Source organism: Xiphophorus couchianus, chromosome 22, assembly GCF_001444195.1.
Source record: "Xiphophorus couchianus chromosome 22, X_couchianus-1.0, whole genome shotgun sequence".
NCBI lineage: Eukaryota > Metazoa > Chordata > Actinopteri > Cyprinodontiformes > Poeciliidae > Xiphophorus > Xiphophorus couchianus.
This window is the reverse complement of record NC_040249.1, coordinates 18,188,146-18,213,977: the sequence shown is the minus strand read 5'-3', so window position 1 is coordinate 18,213,977 and position 25,832 is coordinate 18,188,146. Positions and strand designations below refer to the sequence as shown.

Genomic DNA, 25,832 nt, shown 5'->3' with positions numbered 1-25,832 from the left:
GATGTTGATACTGTTATGGATGTTGATACTGTATTATTATTAACACTTTTTATGGTTCTAAGATTTGCAGACTTGCAATCAAATTCATAATTCGTGTAAGGTTATTTCCAATGTTTATCTTCGAAGCTTAACGTTTTCCCCAATGTTAAACTTTATCCACCAATGTTTATCGTTATGGGTCGCTATGCCCTTTGTGTTATCCTGGCTGTTTAATGCCATCCGGGATGTTTAACTTTATCATTATGTTGTTGTTTTTATTTCTCTTTCTTAAATTAAAATAGGACGTCAACAACACCCATGCTGTTTTTCATTGTAAAGATTTGTTGGCATTTCATTAATTAGCACATTTTTAAAATATGATTATTCTGTTCTAACAAAAGCAGTAATCTAAATAAATTAAATTTATTTAGTAAAATATTGGTTGCAAAATTTGCTGTGATTCAGTTATAGCTACATGGACATAGAGTGTTATCCATAAGCTGGATCCCTTGCATATTAAGGCATTCCAAGCGGACTTCCAGGACTTAAAGGAGTTTGTTGAAGCTGAAAGAAAATACAAATTGTCTCTATTACTTTTTGAGTATTGGGGAATAAAGCTACTTTGAATAGATTTATAGAATAAACGAGTAGCCTATTACTGATTTATTTCAGTTTAACTTTGGGACACGTGTCTCTAAAGTGCATTTGTCCGGCAACCCTTGAAGGCAGCGCTGGGGGCGGAGCTTGTTCTCCTACGTGACGGTGGGCTGGGCCAGTGACTAACAGTACAAACGTAGCTGCGACATGCAGCACAGCGAAATCAACAGCTAGCCTGTTGAAATGCCTCCCGGAGACCTCGACCCACCCCTCAATACTGGTCCGTGGGAGCACATTGTTGTTTTACTTCACTGGTAGGACCGCGTGGAGACGGAATGTGTCCGGTAAAATGCCGACTTTTTGAGTTTTATTCCCCCGTTTCGCTCGGCGTAGCGAGGCAGAAGCAGCGGGTCTTTTTCCAAAGTTGACGGTTAGCAGCAGGGCGCGTGTGAAGGATCGGACTTAAAGGAGCAGTACACCCCGCTGCAGCCTTCCAACATGGAGAAGCAGCAGAGCGATCTGGACCGCGACAGACAGGTCTGTGAACTTTGTGGGAGAATGGAGAACCTTTTAAAGTGCGGTCGGTGCCGGAGTTCCTTCTACTGCAGCAAAGAGCACCAGAAGCAGGACTGGAAGAAACACAAGCTGATTTGTAAGGAGGCTGACAAGCCGAAACAGAAGCCTGGAGACGGTCCGTCGGTGGGGGACAGCAGCAAACAACGAGAAAAGAAAAGCACGGAGCAGGGGGATTCTGCAACCGTACCCCCATCTCCAAACACAGAAGCACCTGCTGACGGGGATGGACCGGGAGAACTGGGGTCCAACACCCCCACCACGCCTAACGGCCAGACCAACCTCTCCCCTCAGAAACTGGCAACGGAGTGCATCGTCCCCTGCATGAATAAGCACGGCATCTGCGTGGTGGACAACTTCCTAGGAGCAGAGACCGGATTTTGCATTTTGGAGAACGTCAAGTCTCTGTACAAGACGGGCAGGTTCACAGACGGCCAGCTGGTGAGCCAAAAGAGCGACTCCACTAAAGACATCCGAGGGGACAAAATCACGTGGATAGACGGGACAGAGTCTCACTGCGAGAAGATCAGCTTCCTAATGAGTCGGATGGACGACTTAATCAGACACTGTAATGGCAAACTGGGGAACTACACTATAAACGGAAGGACAAAAGTAAGTATGACAGCAGGTACACACACATCATCATCCTTAGTTGGATCAGAAACATTCATGCAGTCATCAGGGTCTGTTATGTTTCACTTAAAGTGCATCATCCCTGACTTTTAGATGTACACTACACTAATAATTCTGGTTTATTCATAATGTATTTAAAACTCAAAACCGACCCTCTAGACCAGGGGTCTCAAACTCCAGTCCTCGAGGGCCGATGTCCTGCAGTTTTTAGGTGTGCCACAGGTACAAAACGCTGGAATGAAATGACTTAATTACCTCCTCCTTGTGTAGATCAGTTCTCCCAGCCTTGCTAATGACCTAATTATTTTGTTCAGGTGTGGTGCAGCAGAGGCACATCTAAAAGTTGCAGGACAGCGGCCCTCGAGGACTGGAGTTTCAGACCCCTGCTCTAGACTAAACATCAAGTCTGGTTAAATATTAGGTTATTTCACGCAAAATCAATGAATCCCATACTTTTTTGTGTTAATACATATATGGGAGGTTATTTCAGATTTTCTCAAAAATTGTCAACATTTTTTTGATTGGTACCCTTGAGCTGCCTCACCCTTAATTGATGTGATGTGAGATTATCTGTCCATGATCTATACAGCCAGTAATAAAAAGTCACATTTACCATCATAAATAAGTGCAAATGAAATATCTTTTTAATTTTAAGAATTCAGTTATATTTTTAACAGTTTAACGGGTTTTATCAATATATTCTGGCACACCTGGGCCTTTAAGAGCATTTATGATCTTGATTTGGCCCAAAACGAAAATGAGTTCAACGCCCTTTTTATAAAGAGTTGAATGAAACCGAATCAACATTGTGTTGCACGAATCAGGTTTTCTTTTGGCCATTACCAATGTCCTATTCTCTTCTATTTTTGTCCATTTTTATTTCTGAAGGAATATACCATACAAAAGTAAGGGTGCACTGATTGTAGTTTTCTGACTGATCGCTAATTACCGATCTTTAATAAGCCTGACCTGCTGATACTGAGTTTTGTTGTTTGAAATGTTGTTGGCAGTGTAGCAGTGGTTGATTTCTCTTTTTTTGTTTTTTTTAATACATTTGCAGAAATAGATAAGATCTGTGGATAATTTTGGCTCCACATGTAAATATCGGCCGATCTCTGATGTCCCAAAATTAAATTAAATTGGAGGCGATTTATCGGTGCACCACTATATAAAATATAACATATGTGCTCCATGTTTTGTTGATTTAAATGAATAGAAAAAGCATTCAGATTTTTATTATTCAAAAATGAGGGACAAATTGATTTACTAGTGACATCTTCATGTCATTTTGTTTGCTGATGAATGAGTCTTCAACAGGTGAATGGTTGATGCTGTAATCCTGGATTTAGCCAAGATAAATCATCAAAAGTGAAAATTTCACCCATCTAGCTTTTCTTGGTTGACTGTGGCTTTTGGTTTTATTTGTCAATTATGAAATAGCAGGCAATTGACTTTACATAGCAATTTTCACAGCAATTTTGCTGAATACAGAAAAAATAAATATAGTCTTGTTTTAAACTCATCAAAGTATTTGCTCTTGATGTATGTGTTTATAATCAAAAATAGAGGGGAGTTAATTTTTAAAGCATTTTGATGCGTTGGAGGGAATCTGATTTTTCAGTATTCAATCTGCCAATTGGTCATATTGGCTGATTTCAATCTGTGGCAAATTGATTGATGCATTTCTTTGAATGCATTTCTCTGAATGTCGACTTGCAAGCTTGTTTTTTATTTTCTTTCTGAATGTGCTATCCAACACGTAAAGGAAAAAAATGCGATACAGATTTCTTTATTGATCGAATAGTTTTGTGTCTAAACAAAAAAAAAATCAAGAAATTACAGGATTGTCCTCATTTTTTGCATATGTTGTGTGGTGTCTCCGTTCTGTTTTTTCTCTCTTTCTGTAAGTGTAGGAGCAGACTTTTAGGGTGTTTCTTGCATTCTCTTTTTATTTTTTTTATATCCATCCAATATTCTAATCTCCCTTTATTCCTCTTAGCTGTTTTAACTCTTTCTCCCTTTTTTCTGACTTCTTGCCCATTGTGTTTGAAATGAGCTCAAAAAAGTTTTTTTAATACCAAGTGGATCATTGTAACAACTTGTAAAAATGTATTTTTTTCATTTATACATCATGACATATGTTTTAAGTTGTATTTGATTTTTACTAAACTAAACAAAATTGCATCCAGACGCATCTGGTTGATTGATGCTCTAATTTAGCTTTTAACAAATCGTCCAAAATGCAACTTTGCTTTTTAGTTTGGACAGATTCAAAATTTCAAGATGCACTTTAAAGAATCTGTATGCAGTTTAGAATAATTTATTTCTGATTTGATGTCAGCGGGAGAGACTTGTAACGTTTCCCCAAAAACTTTTAAAAAAACATGCAGATAACTAAAAATGAAATGAAACTTTATTTTGAACATGATGGTAGTATAAAATCATGCACAAGAACAAGGAATGCAAAAGACATATTTGTACCACAGTAATCTTAACATGCTCTAAAAGGAATAGGAAGAAGTAAGAAACTAAGTATTTTAAGGGTGTATGTTTTTATTGGATGAGACGCTAAAGCTCAAAAAGATGGAAAAAGAGTCATGAAAATGTACGCTACTGGTGTTTTTATAATATATGGTACAGCCTAAATGTAGAAAATAGGCATAAAATGTGAAAATTTTGGTTAACGCAGTGGATAAATTACAGGAACGTTGCTCTATAAGTGACTGACCCGGTCCAACACAGGCAAAATGTCCCACTGTTCAAATTAACAGCAACAATATAAGTGGTCAGATGGAGCCGTCCCACAGAAAGAGGAACGTTTCGGTTGTCAAAGTGCACTGACCAGGTTGTGTTTCTTTCTCTGAGGCTGTTTCTAAGACAACGATGTAAGATTTCCCATGGTTCCGATCAGGCCGAAACAAAGCTGGTTTGGCGTCTTCTTGGTCGTCGGCTTGCATGTGACCTGCAGCACTTCTTTTAACCAGATCTGGTCGCTTTGACCTCTTCGCTTGAAACTAAACCCGGGAGGAACAGAGAGCACCTTTTCCTTTTTCACCTCTCATAGGGAAACACTGCATGTGCACAGCCAGGATTTAAGTGAGAAGAAGCTGACGACAGTCTAATACATTAAATTATCATAAAATATACCTTTCCCAGGTACTTTCTATTTTTATTTTTGACTGTAAAGGAAAGAAAAACTGATGGACACTCAAACAGAAGCCGTCTTTGTTTCTGAGCTTGAGTTTTTCCTGATTTGTTATTTTTTAAAAAGATTTCTAAATTTAAGAAATAAAACGAAAAACAGAAATGTGAATCTTTCATTGTCTAGTAAGGTGGCCCTGAAGGGCAACTAAACACAACTACAAATTGAAAAACACAGCATAATCAAGAAACACGAGAAATTTGATTCCGATTTTTGTGCTCATGATAAAATTTTAGAAATGATTTTCAAAGTTTTAAAGACAATTTATCTCTGATATTGACCAAATAGTATATATAAACTTTTAAATTCAAGGAAAGTTGAAAGAAATATTTTGTGGCATTTAGCAAACATAAATAATTTTGGTAATTCTAACCAACTTAAAAAAAGAGAAATTTGATCTGATTTAACTTCAGACAGTAAAGGGAACATTTTATTTTTTTTTATTTAGTGTATGTAAATATTTGGGTTCAACTGTATGCGACTGATGAGGAAGAAACAAAACATTTATTTAAAACAATCCCATCATTTTCCATAATGTATCAAATTTATTATCAGGTTTAATTTAAACAAAAATAGGTTTGTGGATAAAATTCTGTAACTTAAATTACGGGTATTGCGTTAGCTTAGCTGCCTGACATTAAATAAATTAAAAAAATTATTCAAAATATAATTTTACAAAAATTAAGCAGCCTTCACTCTGACATTACACTGAGTTTTGTCTGAAAACAAAACACAGACTTTACAGTTATAGTGCATTTGTGTTTTGTAAATCTCTACAACTTTAAAGCAAAACTACAGACTTTGTTCTTACACAAAGTGCATTTATATTAAAATATGAACAATCATCAGACAGAAGGAGCTATGCTTAGCTATGCGGTGGCCGAGTAGACATGTAATGCAATCTGCTGTACAATTTAAAACTCATTTTCAATGTAATTTTTTTTAGCATTTTTACTAATTTCAGAATTCCCAGGACTAGGAATTGTGATATTTGCTTTTAGATATTATTTAGTTTGATCCCCTACAGTTGGAATCATCATTCCCGGTTGGGCTTGACTTCCTCATCTGCTGCCCTTGCTGTTTTGGCAAACACTCGGCTGGACTATGACCGGCAGAAAATGGCATGACTTGCACAAATTGTGAGTCATGACTATCAGTGACTCAAAGGGATACAAAACAATGTCGGCGCATTTCAGATTGGAAGACACAGGAGGAAAAGATTTTGCCCAAATATGTATTTAATGCCATTGTGTTTGTTTCCGTTTCTCACTTGATAACATTCCACGGACGTTTCTCTGCATGTTGGCTGCTTTCTGTGTCCATTATGATATTATTAGGAAGTTTAAAGATTTTATAAACATGTTTGTTGTGCATGTAGAATGTTGATCTTGCTTCATGTTGAAGTTTTGGTTATGAGTACGGCTTCTCTGAAATGTGCAAACATAGATCGGTTCCTGGCGGAGATGGTGACTCAAGTTTCAGACTGACTGGAGCGGCACTTAAGCCACAAAGACTTCAGACTTAAGGCATGTTTCCACTAAGAGTTCCTGAATGTTTTTTTTTTTTTTTTTTCCCCTCCAGTAATTATCCTCCCGGAACCGTTTTATCAACCTGGATTATTATGTGCATTTCCACTGGATTGCTGAAACCTGGGCAGTTTATGTAGATTACGTTCTTCTATAGGACCTCGAATCTGAGAAAACGTCTTCACCCATGGCATAAAATTAGCTCAGAATGTGATTGAAAACAGTGAAATCAAACACAGTTTCTAACTCATATTGTTTCACAAGGTTTCCTCTAGAAAACTTGTTAAACCCAGTGGTAGGGGCGCTCGGCAGTCATTCATCCAGCGACCCTTCGTGTTTTTGAGTTAAGAAATTTTTAAAGTTGACATGACATTTGAAAATATCACTTGATAATTATGTATGTGCAAGATTAATATCTGAACACCAACTATAAAGTGTTAAAAATGCAAACATTAAAAAAACCTTAAATAAATAAGCAATGCTAAGTTTGGTGGGGACACAAGTAAATCCTGGTGGCCCGCCAGGCTTCTAATACACTGGGGGAACCCCTGGTTTCATAGCATTTACCATTTAAAAGTCTTATTCTGCGTCTGTAAAGCAAATGCATTGGTGGAGTGGGTTTTAAATGGAGCGAACCAGGTTGGAAAACAAATCTCATGAATTAGTAATTTGGTTTTAAAGCAGTTAACATATGAAACTGAAATAAAATCAATGAAAATTGGGAATAGAAGCTGATTTTTAATAATTAGGACCTGCAAGATAGTTGATAGGCAGGTATAAAAACATTTATAACTATTTTAATTGTCCAGACACCAAAAATACTCTAATATGTTTTGATACACAGTGTGGAAAAAGACTTGGCACTACCGCAGAAGCTAACATGTAAAACTCTATAGTGTGAAAGCCCACCGCATGGCTAATAATATGCATACAATGGAAATTGGTGGTGGCAGCATCATTATTTGGCAATATTTGTCAGTGGAAGGAACTGGAAAACTGCTCAGGATAGATGGGAAGATGATTGCAGCAATCAAGGTTTCCACCAGTGGAAACTTTTTGATTTTTTGATTTACTCTCATTGTAATAAAATGATAAGAAAATATGCTGTCTAATCCAATGACTAAAAAGAAAGGAAGAAAATATTTGTAAGGCTGGTGTATTATAAGGCTTTACTTGTGCCCCTACTAGGCTTGGAATTAATTTATCTAAATCTTTTTAAATTATTGCCTTTTTTGAAAGACCTTATAGTTGGTGTTTAGACATTAATCTTCCAGTAATGCATAACTATCAAGTTATTTTTTCAAATTTCCTGTCAACTTTAGACATTTTTTTTTTAACTAAAAAACATGGCTGGCAGCTGTGATGACTGCCCTAGCACACCTCTCACCTGGTTTTCTGGGGGAGACTCTGGCAATGTATGCTCCAGAGCATCTTTATTTACACCATAAATATCACTTAAGGCATAGATAAATGTTTAATTTATGAGCAGCAGAGTGACCCAGTGGCGACTTCAGGACATCTTTGTAAATGTTTTTTTGCCAAACTGCAAATTGTCTTTTAAGAATCTCCTCTTGCTACTCTTGCTAACATGTTTGCACAAAATACAAATCTGTCTAGCATGCATTTTTGTAGGAATTTTCCTGGACTTTGCTTACTCAGTAGTTTACAAAGGCACTACAGTGATCGTGTTTTATTAGGCAGAAACCTATTTAACCCAGACTGAAGCAGAAGGTGACCTCTGACTCCCCTAACAACCATACTGAAAGACGCATCCTGAAGTAATTCATCCATCATCATGTCTCCAACATAAAAGCATGTGGAGTAGCGTTAGCATCTGGGTTGTTTCAGCACAGATATCTGCTGCTAAAAATACAGTTTTCATGAAAATCAAGAATTTTGTGAAAGCTTAATTACTGGTAGTTATTAGAAACAAGTACACAAACACTTGCAATAATAATATTCTAATGTCTTGAACCTTTCCAAAATTTGTTGCATGCATCCACAAACTGTTTTCTTGGGATTTTATTTGACGGGTAAATGCAAAATAGTGCATATTTATGAAATGAAGTAGAAAAGCTACATGGCTTTCTCAGATTTTTTTTTTTTTTTTTAAATTCAGAAACCATGTATCCAATTCTTTTCACCTCACAATTATGAGTTATTTTCTGAAAACCTAGTAAAATACATTGAATTTTGTGGTTGTGATGTGATAATAAATGGAAAAATCTGAGGAATACTTTAGCAATGAACTGCAGCATATCTTTTTCCTTTTTTTTTTTCTCACAGAAGAATTGACACCTAATGAATGAGTCAGTGGATCTATGATCTGAAAAAAGGAATCAAATTCTCCAAGATGTTTATTTTTTTATTTACTCTCCTAGTTTTTTGATTTACTCTCATTGTAATAAAATAAGAAAATATGCTGTCTAATCCAATGACTAAAAAGAAAGGAAGAAAATATTTGTAAAAACTGTCTTCTGGTATGTCGGCGTGTTGCACAACAGAGCTTATTTTCCGTGAAATCTTAACAATAATAGTAGGAAAGTGAGATACTTCTAGACACAATCCTTGCCCTCATGTCTGAGTTGTGGGTCGAAGGTGACTGCGTGTTTATTTTTGTCATTTTAAATGTGACAGACGAGGCGTGGGTGTGCGTTTTCATCCGGAAGTTGACCGTTGACCTAAATCCTGAAGCCTTGGAGGGTATGGGGAGGAAAGGAAGTCTTGTAATGGTGCTCGACTCGCACCGGAGCCAGCCGTACATTATGCTAAAGTCTTTCCTTCCTCTTGGAGCACCTTGCGTGCCACTTTTTTTCCTGTTTATTGTTTTACCCATCAGTCAGAGGGATTAGTCTGAGCATCCTTAATTGCATTCAAAGATAAATATTAGTTTGTGGTGAATTAAAGCAGAGCAGGGTTTATGCATTGAGGAATAATTAATTGTTGGGATTAGTAAATTAGTTCTTGCACCTTCAGAGGTGTTTGTTTATTGTTATTGGCCCCTTGTTTCTGAGGACAGAGCAAAAGAAGCATAATGTTGAAACTTATAAGATTTTATTGCATCACTTTAAGATGTAAAGTATTCATACCCCTTAAACTTTTTCACATTTTTCTTACGTTACAAACACAAGATTTAATTTTTTTTTATTGGGATTTTATGTGATAGATTTAACACAACGTAGTACATACATCGTTTCCCCCAGTGTGTATTACAAGCCTGGCGAGCCACCAGGCTTTATTTGTGCCCTCACCAGGCTAAGCATTGCCTTTTTAAAATGTTTGCATTTTTTAAGACGTTATAGTTGGTGCTCGGGTATTAATCTTCCAATCTTTTATTAACACATCATTATCAAGTGATATTTTCAAATTTCTTGTCTCTCACTCTAAAATTTAACTCTGGATGAATGACTGCCCTAGCATCCAACCACCTAGCTTAGCAGGTTTTCTGGGGGAAACCTTGTACATAATTATGAAGTGACAGGAAAAGGATGCTTGTAAGAATTTCTTTTGAAATAAACATCTGAAAATAGTGGTGTGCATTTTGTATTCAGTCACCTCTGCTCTGATATCCATAAACAACATGCAACACCAACGTCCGCCTTGGGAATTTCCCCTATTACTAAGTGTTAATGTTGAGGTTAGGGATGACATTGTGGAGATGATACATGGTACATTAATATAAGTAGCTAATATTGCAGTTCATGCAGTTCTTGGAAGTATTGATATCGCATACAGACAAAATCTGATAGTCATAAATCTTGAATAAATTGTTCAGCCTTACTGCAAACCTACCAAAATGTGCCAATCTACCTATACTGACATCTGGACAAGTATAAAAAAACTTAACCTTTTGGCCTACATACAAAAAAAACTGTGTGGCATAATACTAACACTGCACATCAACTCTGAACACACCATGCCTATAATGAGACATGGTGGCAGCACCGTCAATGCTGTGTGGATACATATCCAAAGCAGGATTAATTTTTTTAATACTTTCCAAGTGCTTATTGCTTTAGAGTATCACAAATAACATATATTTTTTTAATTAGTCAGGCTGTCCCCTTTTACATGGTCTGTAATCAGTCATTTAGTATTTGCGTTTCCATTACAAACGTCTGAAAAACTGCAGCGGAAAAACACAATTTCACAGCTGCAATGTTTCCATTAAATAAGAAACAGTTAAAATCTCACGTGAATAAATTTGTTCACGTGATGTCATGAAAGGAACACGCCTCTCCATGATTCTCCAACTACTTCCTGCTGTCGTCTTCCTTGTGGTTTGCACCAGTGGCAACATCTGGCTGTTTATGTAACTCGTTTGATGCAAAAAAAGTTTTCAATGCAGTTTAGCAAAATATACCAATTTTGACACAGCCAATAAACCATCTCATCATAGCATAATCACTTTTTTAAATCAAAAAAGTTTTTTTTTTTATGTCAAGTTGTGCAGTCGGATGGCCATGGAAACACAACTGGTGTAGTCTTAATAAGAATGATGACTGATGTTTTAGTTTCCAAGGAGAGTCATAATCAGAGGAGCAGTCAGGAGGCTGCTGGTATCTCTGGAGGAGATGCAGAGTTTCAAATCTTTGGTTTTGTCAAAAGGGTTTGGCTGTTAGTTGTGTGTACCGTGCAAATCTGGCTTTTAGGAAAAAGTGACAAAAAACATTGTTGGGAAAACAAAACTCACACTCAAAGGGACACAGCAGATGTGGAGTAAATTGATTTGTTCAAATGAAACCAAAACTGTGAAACATAATTGTGGCAGCATCATGCTGTGGAGGAATGCTTTTCTTCAGAAAATGGAGAGAAGCTGGTCTTATACATCCTCACTACACCTAAAACACTTCTTAGATTAAACAAGAAGCAGAGTGGAAACACGGTTTGTTTGTTAGATTGAGTTTATACCACATAATTAACCTTTATTAATTCTTAATCGGCTTATCTTAACTTTTGTGAGTTTAGTAAATCAATGACTTGCTTTTAGAGCATTCACATATTGCCAATAAACTATATTTCTGCTGCAGTATTTCAAAGGTAATGCTAATATACAGTATGTCCCCTGTTGTTCAAACCCAACTGTAAACACTACAAGGGTAAAGTAGGTCATTTCTTTAAACGGGGATTTCCTTTAAGGCGACACTGTCACATGAAACAGCAAGGTCTTCCAGCCTGTGACCTGAACCGTCTTCATTCCCACACTCCTCCCTGCTACAAGGTCTCAATCCCAACTGTTTGTGCTCCATGTTTGGATAAGCATCTCTGCTGTGAAGTGAGCAGATCCCTTTTAGCTTTTCCATTTCGCCACACCCCACTTCATGGCTCACATCAGTGGATGCAGGGCGATGAATTGATACCGCTCCGGTGATCGGGTTGTCCTCAGCAGTGATTGGGTCAGTCGTGTTTGGATGTTGGTTTGTTAATGAATCATAACAAATGTGAGTCAATAAAGTTATTCTTCAATCAACTTTGCTTGGCTAAAATTAAAATAAATTGGTTACATTAACAGAAACCATTTGCTGTCCAGCGAATGTTTTCTGTTAACATTATTTTAAGTTTAATAGACAAATTAGCATTTGGAGAAAGTACTTTTAGAGGGTCATTAATTTAAATGGCTTTGTTGATGCACCATAATAATTATAAAAGAACCTTCTCTATAAAATAAACGGTAAAATTTATCACAAGTAATCAGGTTGGAGGTATTCCATTTTACCTCCTGGAACGAGTCTATGTACAAAAATATATAATTGGTTTAATTCGATAATATACAATAACACATTTCAGTTTAGTCCCAGTAAAAAAATTTTTTATTAAGTTCATTTGGTAGTTTTTATATTTGACATGGAGTCACTAACTTTGGAACAAACTTTAGATTGAAGTTGATTTGCACAATCAACTTTGGAAAATGTTTTTTTGTTAAAGAACACTTTGAATCTTATAAATAGTTTTATACGACTCCAGGGCCATTTCACCAACTACACTGTATGATTTGCCATTTCTTCTCTGCCCACTTAAACATGTCACCCCTTGAAGTGCTTAACCCTTTATCGATTTATTTGCCCTTGTTTTTCTATAGCGTTTTTAATATTTGCACAGATTTTATTTCTGGACCAGTAAAGGTGCTTTCACACCGGTTCTCTTTAGTTCGTTTTAATTCACTTAATCTCTGATGGACACCATAGAATCGAACTCTGGTCTGCCTAAAAATGTAGGTCTCGGTTTGGTAGAAGGGAACTCTGGTGCAGTTTGAATGCATATGAATGCTAACTGGACCAGAGGCTGCTCCAAAAGAAGGAAGTGGTCCAAATTGCAAGGTATTTTGGGTAAGTGCAACCAATACAAGCGTACAAGTCTAGCACTAGCAGGAGAAATGAGTCGTGGATTTTTACAAATGACAACAGAGAAATCTGACGCTACTCCATTTTTGTTTACATTTCACAAAAAAGGAAGTTGTAACAGATTCTTGGTGCAGCGCCACCACAGGCTTGGAGGTGAACAGCGAACCATACCAGCTGGATATGTAACAAATGTTACAACTTCAGTTCCCAATCAAACCGAGTCTACTGGACTATTGGGTGTGAAAATGCCCTAAAAAGTTGGGTAGTTAAAAAGGAGAAATGAGCCATTTACTTTCTGATCTGTATCATGTAAACTCAATTATTACTTTCACTATTTCCTTTTGATGATGGTTGATCATGTTTGCACCAAGTTAACATGGCTCCATTATGGTCTTTGTCTCCATTCTGGCCTCATTGAAGGCCCCTCAGAGCTTGGTTTGGTGACCTCTGTTCCTCCAGTTCCCTGCACGTAAACACCAGTTGGCCTCTGAAGCTGTGCTTGTGGAATGTAAACAAACAACATGAGGAGCAAGGTCAGCCGCTTAATGAGGGCCGCAGTGGAACGCGGAAGAGTAAGTGGCTGAAAGAATGGGAGCACAAGTGGATATATAGGATTAGGGGCGGAGAGGGAATAATATCCAGCGGAGAGCAAAGGTGTCAATTTGAGACGGAGGATTGGTCTGAACCATCTAAGAAATTTAACATCTATAGTACACTAATGTTTTAAATGTACCTTCCTCTATATTTTGTGCCTTTATCAAGGTTTTTGCTCCTACCTGAATAAGGGTTTGATCTTAAGATGCGTCTCTTCTGTGTGCTTCAGCTTGTTGGGTCTCATGACCAGATCAAATGAAAGGCAAACTGGAATTAAACAGCACTTCATACCAGGTTGGCATATCCACATAATACTAGAATGTCATGTATTTTATGTGAATAAATTAGGAACACGCGTATTTTGTGTGCATTTCTATTTGTTTTTTTTACTGTGAAGATGTGAAAGTTGATCATAAAAAAAATCCCAGCAAGTTCATAATAAATAGTAATATATGTTATATTGTACCATAATCAGTGTTGTTGATTAATCAAATTTTTGGATTTTGAAAATATTATTTACGGAAATGCACTCATTGGGTTTCTGTAGTTCAGTGACGTCAGCACATCAAAGGCCCTCCGGTTTGTTTATCAAGCATTTTTTACAGCTTTTATTTATTTGGACTTCGAACTCTACGACAAAATATAAGAGCCAGGCTAGTATTTTTATTTAATTTTTTTATAGAAATATAGTCACAGTTATAAGAATACAGTTGTAGTAGCACAAGAATAAAATCAAGTTTTAATGTTAAGTCGAAATATTGGAAGAATAAAGTAGTAATTTTATGAGAACTACAATATGAAAAATAGATAAATTAAATGTCTAAACTTTTTTTCTTAATAAAGCGACTTTTTTTCTCGTGATTTTAAGATGAAATTGGTAAAATTGTATCTTTGCTCGTTAATATTGCTGTAATTAAACAAAACTTTACATAGCCTGGTCAAAATACTCCATCGTACAACTCAGGGAAGAGGTAATTGAAATGAAAGCTGCTTTTTGACAATTTAATTTTAAGAAAAGAAAGTGAGAAAAATAAATATGGTAAGAAAAAGAGCTTTTATTAATAATTAATAAGATTCTAGTAAACCCCCCCAGCTGGTGCAGATAAGTGTGTTTTAAAGAGGAGCTTTCCCTTTGCATGCAGTGAAAGGCTGTGTCCGCCAAAGCTTGCCCTCTCTCTCCCTCCCTCTTTCTTCCCCCCCCTCCCTCTCTCTCTGTCTGTCACCTTAAGTCGGCCCACACACAGCCCTCACACACATTTGAATCCACACTTGACCCATCTCTAGCCTTGCAGTGTGAGCCCAGCAGTCGGGAGTGGGAGGGGTGACATAGCGGAGGATAAGCCAACCTTCCTCACGTTCTGCACGTAGCACAACCATTAAAATACTGCTCCCTCTGGAGGGAGGCCAGGAGTCAAAGTTTACAGCAGTTCACTCCTCCCTGTGAGTTGCAGACCCACCCCTGTGCTTTTACCGTCTGTGCCCCTCTTTCTCTGCCCTTCTCTTTTACTCACAAAAACAACAAAAAAGAAAGCCTACTATATCGCCTTTTACACAGTGGAAGCCCTTTTGTTGGCTGTGCGTGTGCCTCACTCAGAAGTAGTTTCTTCCAAGAACCACCCTTCCTCTCCTCTTCTTTTTTTTTTTTTTTTTTTTTTTTTTAAATGTTGGCGCAGCCAGGCTCGGCATCGACACCCCCCTCCTCCGCTTTATGCTGTAGTTCTGTTGTTTTCCAGCTTTGAAGGCCCTGATATCGTGCATTCCAGCGTTAACCTGCATCTCCAAAGATGTGAGCACAATGCCGACTGACGCAAGCAGCTCCGATCAGATGCGCAGCGAAATAAGATGGAGACGTGCGCACGTGTGATGTGAATAACTTTGCTTGTTCTCGCTGGAGGACTTCTTTAAATCCAACTCGTTCTTTCATTTTCTGCACACATTTTGCTTTTGCTTTCAAATGCTCATACACCAATAATGTCTTTTTTATTAAAGAAGAAACGGTGAAGAGATTTAGTCTGTTTATAATAATGTTGCTATGGTTTATGTTGATGCAAGGTCTTGAAAGAATGTGGCCCGACTTGTCTTTTGCCCACCGTATCACTGTTGATGCTGCAGTGCATGAGGGCTGATCTGCTTGTGTTGGTGCACGTTTACCAGTCACCTCAGATCCACGTTCAACTCAGACACTGTTGCTGTATTTAGCCATGCACTTCCTACTCCTGTCAGGGTAAACAGCAGTGTTGGCGTCTCCAAACCATTCACATTTTTGCTCCTTTAGTTTTTTTTTTTAGTTTTTTGTTAATGAGATGCCAGAAAAAGTTGCAGAGCAGCTGTTGGGCTGTTGCCGGCAGAAAGAAGGTTTTCCCTCGCTTTAAACCATTTCTCTTCATGTCAGTTTTAAAAACTCTTAATTATTTTTAGCATTTTCCTGGTCATTGCACTTTTTAAAAGCTGTTCTTATGTGACTTTATGTCTGTCTGTATGCCTGTTACAATACCATATTTTGCTGGACGATAAATTGTCCCAGAAATTATTGGAATAATCAATAAAGTTGGCATTTGAGACCATTTTTAGTTGATATAATGAAAGTCTTCCCTTGCTTAAAACCATTTCTCTTCATGTTAATTTTAAAAACTATAGTTGCTTTTAGCATTTGCCTACTTGTTGCACTTTTTAAAGTTGTTTATATGTGGTTAGATGTCTGTAGTCCTGTCACGATACCAAATTTTCCTGGACGATAAATTGTCCCAGAAATTATTGCGATAAACAATAATGTTGTTTTTCAAGTAATATTATAATTCACCCTCTCAAAAACTAATGAACATATTTTTTTTTTTACATTTTCTCAGAAATTGAGACTTCTAAGAATAATATCAAGCTCCAACTTTGAAAAACGGATGTTCATTTTCGTTAGATAAATTTTATAAACTAGTAAAAATATATTTTTATGCATCTCTTATTAACACTGTAGGAAACATATTCTTTAAAGAGGTTCCTTAGTGCTGCGAATGAAAGATTTGGTCAAAATTGCACATAAAACTATTGTTTTGACTAAAGGCAGCCATTTTGGATTATGAGGTTCAGTTTATTATGGGTTCTTTTGCCCATATCAAACTTCAACATTTGCATTTTTGAGTTAAAATGGAATATAAATAACCTTTCATGTTCCAACCAAGTAAACAACACCACATATATATTTTTTTAACAAAGCATGAAAAGCTTAAAATGTCCAAATCCTTTAGTATTAAAATGTCTGTCATGGCATTTTTAAAATGTCATAAAATGTTTAAGAACCACTGCTCACATTCTTGAGATTCTTTTGATGCAACTTTATTCACCTTTATTTTCTACTTCATTTCCTTATGGAAGCTTTTTGTTTTCTGCAGCTTAAAAATGTTTAAATAGATGTATTTTATTTTCCTGTTAGTCCCGGAGTGTTCAAGTTATCACTTGTGCTTTTTCGTTTTCCTGCGGGGTATTTCTGTACTTCACTAGAGCCAGGATTCAGCATGCTGTTTATTCCAAGAAATATACAAGAACTCATGGCTTTGGCTGCCAACTCCAAAGCAGATCATAGAAGTCTTACTACAGCAGGAAAGGGCAAAGGGAAGTCATGCAGGACGATATCCTTGGTTTATTTTCTCAAATGTTTCAAAAGATTATTATGGGGCAGCTGGGTAAATGTGGCCTGTGCTTGTATTTATCTTCAGGTGAGGAAAAACGAACAAACAAAAAAAGAAAATTTTGATTTTCTGCATTCAGAGTTTGAACATGCTGACTTGAGTTTTACTCACACCTTTATGTTCATTAATTTTGAAGGCAGGTGACTGTTGGTTTCCCTGGTGCTCTGTTTGTACTAATCACATTTTTCCATCGCTCTCTCTTCAGGCAATGGTGGCCTGTTACCCTGGGAACGGAACAGGTTATGTGCGCCATGTGGATAATCCCAATGGCGATGGACGCTGTGTCACATGCATATATTACCTTAATAGAGATTGGAATGCCAAGGTATGAGAAAACGCTTTATCAGGGTTTTTTCTTTTAGAGAGTTCGCAAAGTGTTTGGTTTATATACTTGTAGAATAATGTCAGAATTTTAATATTCTATAATTAAAACAAGAATATTCATTTGTTTTCCCTAAATATTCACATAAATGTGTTTAAGAGTAGATTTGTATTGTTTCCTGGAATTTTTGGTGCAGATTGAGTTAAATATGTTTTTACTTTATAAAATCACAACCTTCTAGAATAAATTAGTTTGGCTACACTTTAATTCATGCTGTGTAACCACACCAGCCATCTAAAATCATCTTAAAATACCTCAATCAAGTCAAGACCAGAAAATAGGGCTGAAACAATTAATAATAATTAATCAGTTATTAAGATAATCATCTAATTTAGTAATCTTTTAATTGCTAATTAGAGTACATGGGTTTAAAAATGCAAATTGCTGAAAAAAAACCCCATTCAGAGCAGCAATTAAGTCAAAACTGTACAAAATACATAAATGTACATTTTATATTCAAGACAAAAATACCTTTCTCTGCAAATAGAAAAACTCGGGTGAAATAAAGGTCGGCTACGTAACTTCATTTTAGGCAACAAAATGTCTATTTTATTATTAAAAAATTTTTTTTAATGTATTTCTAGTATTTCATAAACATTAAGTAGTTAAGTGAAAAATCTGTAGAAAGTCCCAGGATTTTTTTTTTTATAAGATTAGTCATCTACTAAAATAACTGTAATTTGCAGCCCTATAAGGAAGCATACTACTCTTTTATTTCTTAATATTGCAACTAAAAGATGTGATGATGACGTAAGAAGGTCTTCAGGATGTCTAAAAGTGAATTTTTCCATGGGAACTTTCTTCAGATTAAGGAGATCAGAGCAAATTTATCAAGGCCTAAGCAGCAATAAGTTGGACCTACGAATTATTGTGAATCATTCAGTCGCCATGGTAACCAGCTTTTGATGGATGGGGCTGATCTTCACCACTTCCACTAACATTCAGAACGGTACCAGGTGAAAGGGATTTGGCGTAAACCCACCGTCTGATGAAGAGACTTCAGCCTCCAGCCTGCTAGTGCGTCCAGGTTGACGAGTGTTGCCATGGATATGGGCAAAAACAAAAAAACAGAAACAGAAAACAGTGATACAATCATTGAGGGGTTGCTTCTGGCCACAAATAAAGAGTGATATGAAAACATTGTTAAGAGGAACTTCTTCAAACGATCAAGGCTCAGTTTATTGATATGTCTATTGACTTTCTGCATGTTTTCCAATACTGTGGAAGAAAATACTGATCGGTTGTAGCAGAAATTGGGATAGACTCCAAACACAGATAGCACAGGAATGTGTCAACATTGGTCAAGATTTAGCCAGATTAGTGGAAAAATAATAAATAAATATTTGCTGATGTAATAGATTTTATGCTTTTGGCTTAAAGATCCTTTGAAATCTTTGTAATTGTTCTTCATTACACTATGCAACGTATCAAAAGACGTAAAAATGTAGCAGCCAGGAAACATCTGTCCCTTTTAGCCATAAATGTTTATCAGACAGATAATATTTTCAGAGATAGAGGTCTCTACCCAGTACTGTTTGACAATAATCCAGATTAGTTTCAACATGGCTGGTTCAGAAATTTTAAAAATGTATCAAATATCCAAGGTTTCCCCCAGAAAAGCTGCTGAGCCCGGTGGTTGGGGCGCTCAGCAGTCATTCATTCAGCAGCCAGTCGTGTTTTTGAGTTAAAAATGTTTAAACTTGACAGGAAATTTTAAAATATCACTTCATAATTATGGGTTATTGGAAGATTAACACCTCAACACCAACGATAGTCTTAAAAATGCAAACATTGAAAATAACTTAAATAAATAAGCAGTGCTTAGCCTGGTGGAGGCGCTAGTAATACTTAGTGGCCTGCCAGGCTTACAATACATTGGGGAAAACCCAGAATATTTATTCCTGGGTGTAATAGTTCACATATCTTTGTTAAATTATCGACAGTAGTTTCCAATCTGCATGGCTTGCGCACACAAATCAGTTTCCTGATCTCTTTACAAGCTGGACCTTTAACCCAAAACTGCTTTTTGACTTTGGACGATAGTTTTTACTATCGCTGGTTGTATATTCATCAATTTTCTTTAGATATAAACTCCTAATTCAACACTACTTTTATGATTAGCCTACAAGTTGTTGTGTTTTTTTTTTTTGTTTTTTTTTTTGTCCAGGCTGATTTGTTTTAACCCAACTCTACCTCTTTGTTTTGACTTTGGGGTTGTGCGTTTCACATAGCTTTCCTTCTGGATGCATCAGTTTTCTGTTTTGACCTATGCACCTTTAAACAGTAAACAAGTGATGTGGCCTGTTTTGGGGTCAAATCACTAAATGTAAAAGTAGCTAACGGATGTCTGCACGTCCCTTTTTTTTTTTACCATTTTTCTCTGTTTAAATTGGTCAAGAAAGACTGGGTTTGCCTGTTTATCTTTTTCTGTCCATACCTACAGAAGTTACAGTGTGGATTGTGTTAACTAAATCAGTTTGTTACATGATATCTGCGGTGTTCATGCAGCTCATCCTCTGACTTGTAGATGAACTTTGCTCTAGATCACAGATGGTTACATACAACAGCAATCTGGTTTCTCATCTGCTGCTTATTAGCCAAGACCATGTTTGTTGAGCAGCCTCATTCTGTGCAACAAACTTATTTTTTGTCCAGTATTATAAATTGTCATTTATAAAGCACATTTAAAAGCAGAAGTTTGCCAAAAGTGCTGCACAAAAACAAGACCAATAATAGACATAAAAATTTAAAAACGCTCTCAAGACAGTAACAAGAATTTAACTCTCACTGAACCAAACAGTATTAAAAAAATAAATGTTTTAAAAAGAAGCATTTGAGAAAAACAAGAAGAGATTTAACTTTTCTGTGCCACTACAAACCCATTGTCAGCCGAAACAAAATATTTATAAGTGGGAAAGAATTTTTTAAATCGATACAGAGTGCTAATTCTTCAGAATTTAATATAAAAGAATTTATACTATATTTGCCCGTTCTTTTTTTGAAACATTGTCAAAGGTCAGTCAAATTGGATTGAGAGAGACTGGGAATCTCTTACCAAAGACTCCCAGTTGTATTTAGTTGTGGGCTTTGACTAGGCCACTCTAATACATGGATATGCTTTAATTTAAATTATTCTAATAAAGCTCTGACTGAATATTTCGGGTCATTGTCCTGCTTGAAGGATGAACTTCTGCCCTCGTCTCAAGTCTTTATTGAAGACGTCTGAAGGTTTTTGGTTTCACTGAATTTTCTTTAGGGGTATCAGCGTAAAAGCGTCTAAATCCAAATACTGTACTCAGTTTCAGATGTCAACTGTATGATTTTCTGAAATATCCCAAACTTTCCCAGTAGAAAATGTAGAGTTTTTTTTTCTTTGTTGTCGTACGGAGACATTAGTTTGGTTCTGGTCCTGCACGTTTACGTTCACATGATTAACCGCCAGTAAAGCGGCAAATAAAGGCCCTGTTTTTCAGAATGAGCCCTGATTTACTGTAAACCTTGATGCGAAAGATAAACAGCTCTACTGGTTTCTGCAGCGGCGGCACGTGACTTCCTCTTGTGAAAGCTTCTCTCAGATGTCATGAGGGTGTCAGGATTTTACTTCTCTGGCAGATTTTACCATGTTGCTATCACCAAACATATCAGCTTTTATCTGATCATACGTATTAGCTTAGAAAAGATAGATGTATTATTTTGAAATGGAACAAGAAAAATATCTCTGCACATGATGGCAATTATCCTGCATGACCTTTAACCCACACATGTTTTGTGCAGGTCAAACGGGTGTTAAACTGTGGTTCTCTTTTCTTTTTTCTTTGACCCTATTGAGATTCCAGTGTCTCTGATTAATTTGCTGTAGTCACACCACCGGTATTCCCCCTATTCAACGCGCTTCAAATGGGAATAACATTACATGCGAACCGAAAGGCGTGAGCGTTTTCAGCACGTAAGGTTTGCGTGTGAAGAGAGGGTCCTATCATATCAGCAAAGTGAGAATTTAAGCAGCGGCAATCTGCTTTTTCACTCTCCAGGTCCTTTATCCAGCGAGAGCAGTTTTCCTGTGGGTTATTCTTCCTATCCCTCCACAGGAAAGCTGTCCCCTGCTGCTGCTTCCTATCCTGGGCTTTTCTCCGAGCTTCGTGTTGCTCTGCCTTTAACGTTCTCGCTCCTCTTTGATCTGGTTTAGATGGCTGACGGTCCCTTAAATCAGTGTTTCCCAACCCTGGTCCTCAAGGCACACTGTCCTACATGTTTTAGAGGTTTCTCTGCTTTAATGTGCCTGATTCAACTGATTGCAGTTCAACAAACACCTGTTAATCAGTCATCAATTGAAATCAGCTGAACTGAAGCAAGGAAATACCTAAAACATGCAGGGCAGTGTGCCCTGAGAACCAGGGTTGGGAAACACTGCCTTAAATAACCTCCTACAGGTACAAGTAGGTTAAAAAAACTATTGTCAAAGTCAGTTTCTGTTATTTACTTAAAAAAGTGAACTCATTGCATCCAGAGACTGATAAAGTCCTGGTTTACTTGTTAATAATTGTGGTTTAGAGAAAATCAACACAGAGTTGTGTTTCCAAAAACAAAACAAAAAATCCAGTTTTTTCTTCATGGGGAAAAAATGCTGACTGGAGAGATTTTCAGCATCATCGCTGAAACCTGAGCGACAAAATGGTCATTGCAAGAAGAAGCTCGGGAAAAGTTGAGTGGAAAGAAAAACTGGCAGAAAGCTATTGAGAGAGATGACTTACGATTGTATTAGTAATCCATTATTTCTTTTTATTTCATAAATTGATAATATTCTAATAATCATTATCACTAACAATGAATGAAATACTAATTATATTAATTAGTGATATTATTATTAATATTTTTAATATAATGATATTAGTAATATCAATTATATTAATAGTAATACTAATTATTATAAATATTTCTTATTATTAATATTTCTAATAATAATAATTCAATTAACCGGACAAGAAAATTGTCCCATTCTGTTGATTTTTTTTATTTAATCACTTAAGATTATATTATGCAATATTAGACTTAAAAATGAAACTAAACTGATTCAATGTCCTTTTTAAACAAGGAAACAAAAACATTATTTTGCCTAAAATGCAATAACATTCCTTTAATGTGCACCTAATCAGTTGCAGCAAAGGATGCAACTAAACAAATAAGAAAAGCTGAGTCATTTCTGCTTAATTTAACATCAATACAATGTACAACTAAATGCAAAATGGATGTTTTTTGTGCAGTTTTGCCTTTTTTACTGCAGGTTATCTTTAAGTCTGTAAATATTCCAGTTAATGAGTTATTTCAATAACGGATTAATCCAGTTGTTTCTTTTAATGCAAAGTGTTAACCGCAGCTATTCAACACATCAAAAGTTCTATGTCCAAAATTTTTAATGGAAGGTTGAGTGGAAGGAAAAAGTGTTACAGTTCGAATTGCTTTTTGACCAATGTGGATGTTCTACAGTAACTTCTGGTTTAGGGAGATGTGTTGGTGTTTTATTCCAAACCGTATCTAATGTCGATGCTCCTCTGCTGTCAGGAACATGGCGGCCTGCTGCGAATCTTCCCTGAAGGAAAGGCCCGGTTCGCTGATATAGAGCCAAAATTTGACCGGCTGCTCCTCTTCTGGTCAGACAGACGAAACCCCCACGAGGTCCAGCCCGCTTTCTCTACAAGGTCAGCCTGAGACTCTGCACTCTGCGCTCAGTGGCTCTGCTGTGGCTCACCTCGTTTCCTCCCCGTCTCTCTGCAGGTATGCCATAACGGTCTGGTATTTCGATGCAGACGAGCGAGCCAGAGCTAAAGAAAAGTACTTAACAGGTAGGACTCACTGCTTTTTGGCTCCTGTTGTTTCATTGTTTTCCTGGTCTTTCCTCTGATGGCTCCTCTGTGTGCAGGTGCAGGAGAAAAGGGAGTAAAAGTTGAACTCAACAAATCATCGGATTCCAGCTAGTAGGACGACTGCAAACATCCACTAAGTGCTCTATCCTAAGAAAGTGGCCTACAGAGATCATGTGTGCAACTGAAAAATCTTAATTTGCATTAAGAAAAACAAAATAGGAGTACAGAAATCAAATATACTTTACACTTAATCTGGACAGTGAATGTCATAACATTGTACTGAAAGGGATTGTATGCTTTTTTTTCTCCTCTTATTAACAGAGTATGCATCTACAGTGCAGCTGAGCTGACTAAAATCAACAAAAAAAAGCTTTAGATCCTCATAATTTGTTGATTTCTTAAAGGTACAGTGTTTTACTTTTTGTGTTATTTTCCTCACATCAAATGGTTTCATAGGAAAGCTTCATCATCCATGTCAGTTTCCAGTAAGTTCAGGAATTATGGACATAAAAAAAAAAAACAATTTCTGCCAGAACTGCTTTGTTTTTAAATCTGCAGTGTCAGGTTTTAATGGCCTTGTTTTTCCTCTCACTCAGTAACATGAACTGTTTGGAGCTGCAGAAACTTATATAAACATCATGACTGAGTGGGATGCAGTGAGACCTGCTGTGATCTGCTCAGTGCAAAGTAGAGTGCGCCCTCTGCAGGACACTTGTGTACAGCACCTTTATGCTTGTGCCAATTTTTTTTTTTTTTTTGGACCTGTGGATGAAAATAAGTTGCTGCTGCTGTGGCCGGATATCTCCAGGTCTCAACTAGGCATGGGCCGGCATGAGATTCACACGATGTGATAGAGACGACTGAAAATAGCACCGCTTCTTTGTAACAAAACAAAAATACAGTTGTTTTCAAAATAATAGCAATATGTCTAAAGAAGTGTTTGTTTTCATACATGGAAATTAATCTGCAGGTTTCTTTAAACAGTTACTCTAAGAACAAAAAATGCTTGAAGATTTAGCTTTCCAATGAGCTGCTGAGCTAATACTTAGCTATGAGTTAATCAACCTGACACCTGTGGACAAGATGATTGGACTACTACACGATTTGTTTAAACTTAAAGCTGCAGTACGTAACTTTTATTAAAAAAATGTTAAAACTTTCACCATGTTTGGACAGTATAATATTAGGAGGATAATCTGTGAAAAGATCAATTTCCTCCACCAAAAACAACCAGTCAGAGACAGTAGGAGGGTCTTAGTGCTGCCAATCAACCCCAAGTACTCGTTGCTCAATGTGCAAAAACAACTTATTGTTATAGGAAAATTGTTTATCCATGTCATCGGTGGCTATTCTAACTAGCCTAGCATTCACAACATGCTATGCTAGCTGAAACGTAGCTTGTTGGGTGATTGACAGCACCAAGACCCACCTCCTTGCTCTGATTGGTTGGTTTTATCTAGCACTGGGAGAAGGTGGAGGAGTTCAGTTTTTTCACAGATCATCTGTTACAACATGTTGACACAATCAACACAAAGTAAAATATATATATATATTTCTAATAAAAGTTACGTACTGCAGCTGTTAGGTTTTCTGAACTGAGCTGCTCTCATGTTAGCCTTCCAGGCCTGGAATCAAGATGGCGGTCGTTTGTTTTCTTTGAGGTTTTTCTGTCTTACAAAAGCTCCTATAGATTTCACTCTTCAGCAACAGGCAACACAACCTGAGTCCTTTAAGTATTCAGACTGATCCAAGATCTCTAGTAATATATATCTAATACTATAAAATGAGAAACAAACTCAATTATTTTCTTGTAGCCTGTCATTTTCTCAACAGTTGTTTTTTTGCCAACAATTTTGGCTTTAAGTAACTCTCCTCTAGTGTTCAAGTATTTAACAAATTTTTTATTTACTTTTTTTTTGCAATTTCTTGATTCATTCAAATGATGGTTCTCCATTTTCTTCCTCATCTCCCTGGTTTTCGTTTCTATTTTCAAGCAACAACTTTTACTGTAAATCAGATTTACCTGCCCACAATGCTGTTGTTTTAAATAAAAACCCTTTTAATTAATAATTCAGCTGCACAGAACCTGCAGTATTAACAGCATCACTGTTGCTACTCGAGATTTGTAAATTATTTCCTGTGTAGAAATGTAAGTTCTACTAAAACAGGTGTTATAATCTGGTTGTTGAGGTTGGACTGCTATTATTTTGAAGACAGCTGTATATAACAATAATATGAAGTAATCTACAAATGTAATTCTTAAAAATTAAACACAAAAAAAATGAAAGTAAAAGAAACAAGAATGATCAGAATCAATATTTTATTTTAATTTTTTTGGACAAAAGATATCTGGTTAATTAGGTGTGGTATTTACTCTTAATCGGCCTTTTCTCTAAAAATAATTTTTTTAAAATGCTACATCAATGGGAGGTGCAGAAAGCTGCATTTGTTTTATTATTGTAAA

The 25,832-nt window shown here is 36.6% G+C and overlaps 1 protein-coding gene across 1 annotated transcript; it reads left to right on the top strand.

The window, feature by feature from the left end:
• The first annotated feature begins 757 nt into the window (after positions 1-757).
• On the top strand, positions 758-25,775 carry egln1a (egl-9 family hypoxia-inducible factor 1a). The gene is made up of 5 exons (XM_028006858.1): positions 758-1,761; positions 17,331-17,450; positions 23,067-23,203; positions 23,280-23,347; positions 23,425-25,775. The coding sequence occupies exons 1-5, from the start codon at positions 1,075-1,077 to the stop codon at positions 23,478-23,480; spliced, it is 1,068 nt and encodes a 355-aa protein (XP_027862659.1). The 5' UTR covers positions 758-1,074; the 3' UTR covers positions 23,481-25,775.
• Positions 25,776-25,832: the final 57 nt, after the last annotated feature.

Excerpts from the sequence above, each read along its gene's own strand:
- egln1a (XM_028006858.1), top strand. The coding sequence starts at position 1,075 with ATGGAGAAGCAGCAGAGCGATCTGGACCGCGACAGACAGGTCTGTGAA. Across the intron at positions 1,762-17,330 it reads CTATAAACGGAAGGACAAAA|GCAATGGTGGCCTGTTACCC; the intron begins GTAAGTATGACA and ends CTCTCTCTTCAG. Across the intron at positions 17,451-23,066 it reads ATAGAGATTGGAATGCCAAG|GAACATGGCGGCCTGCTGCG; the intron begins GTATGAGAAAAC and ends CTCTGCTGTCAG.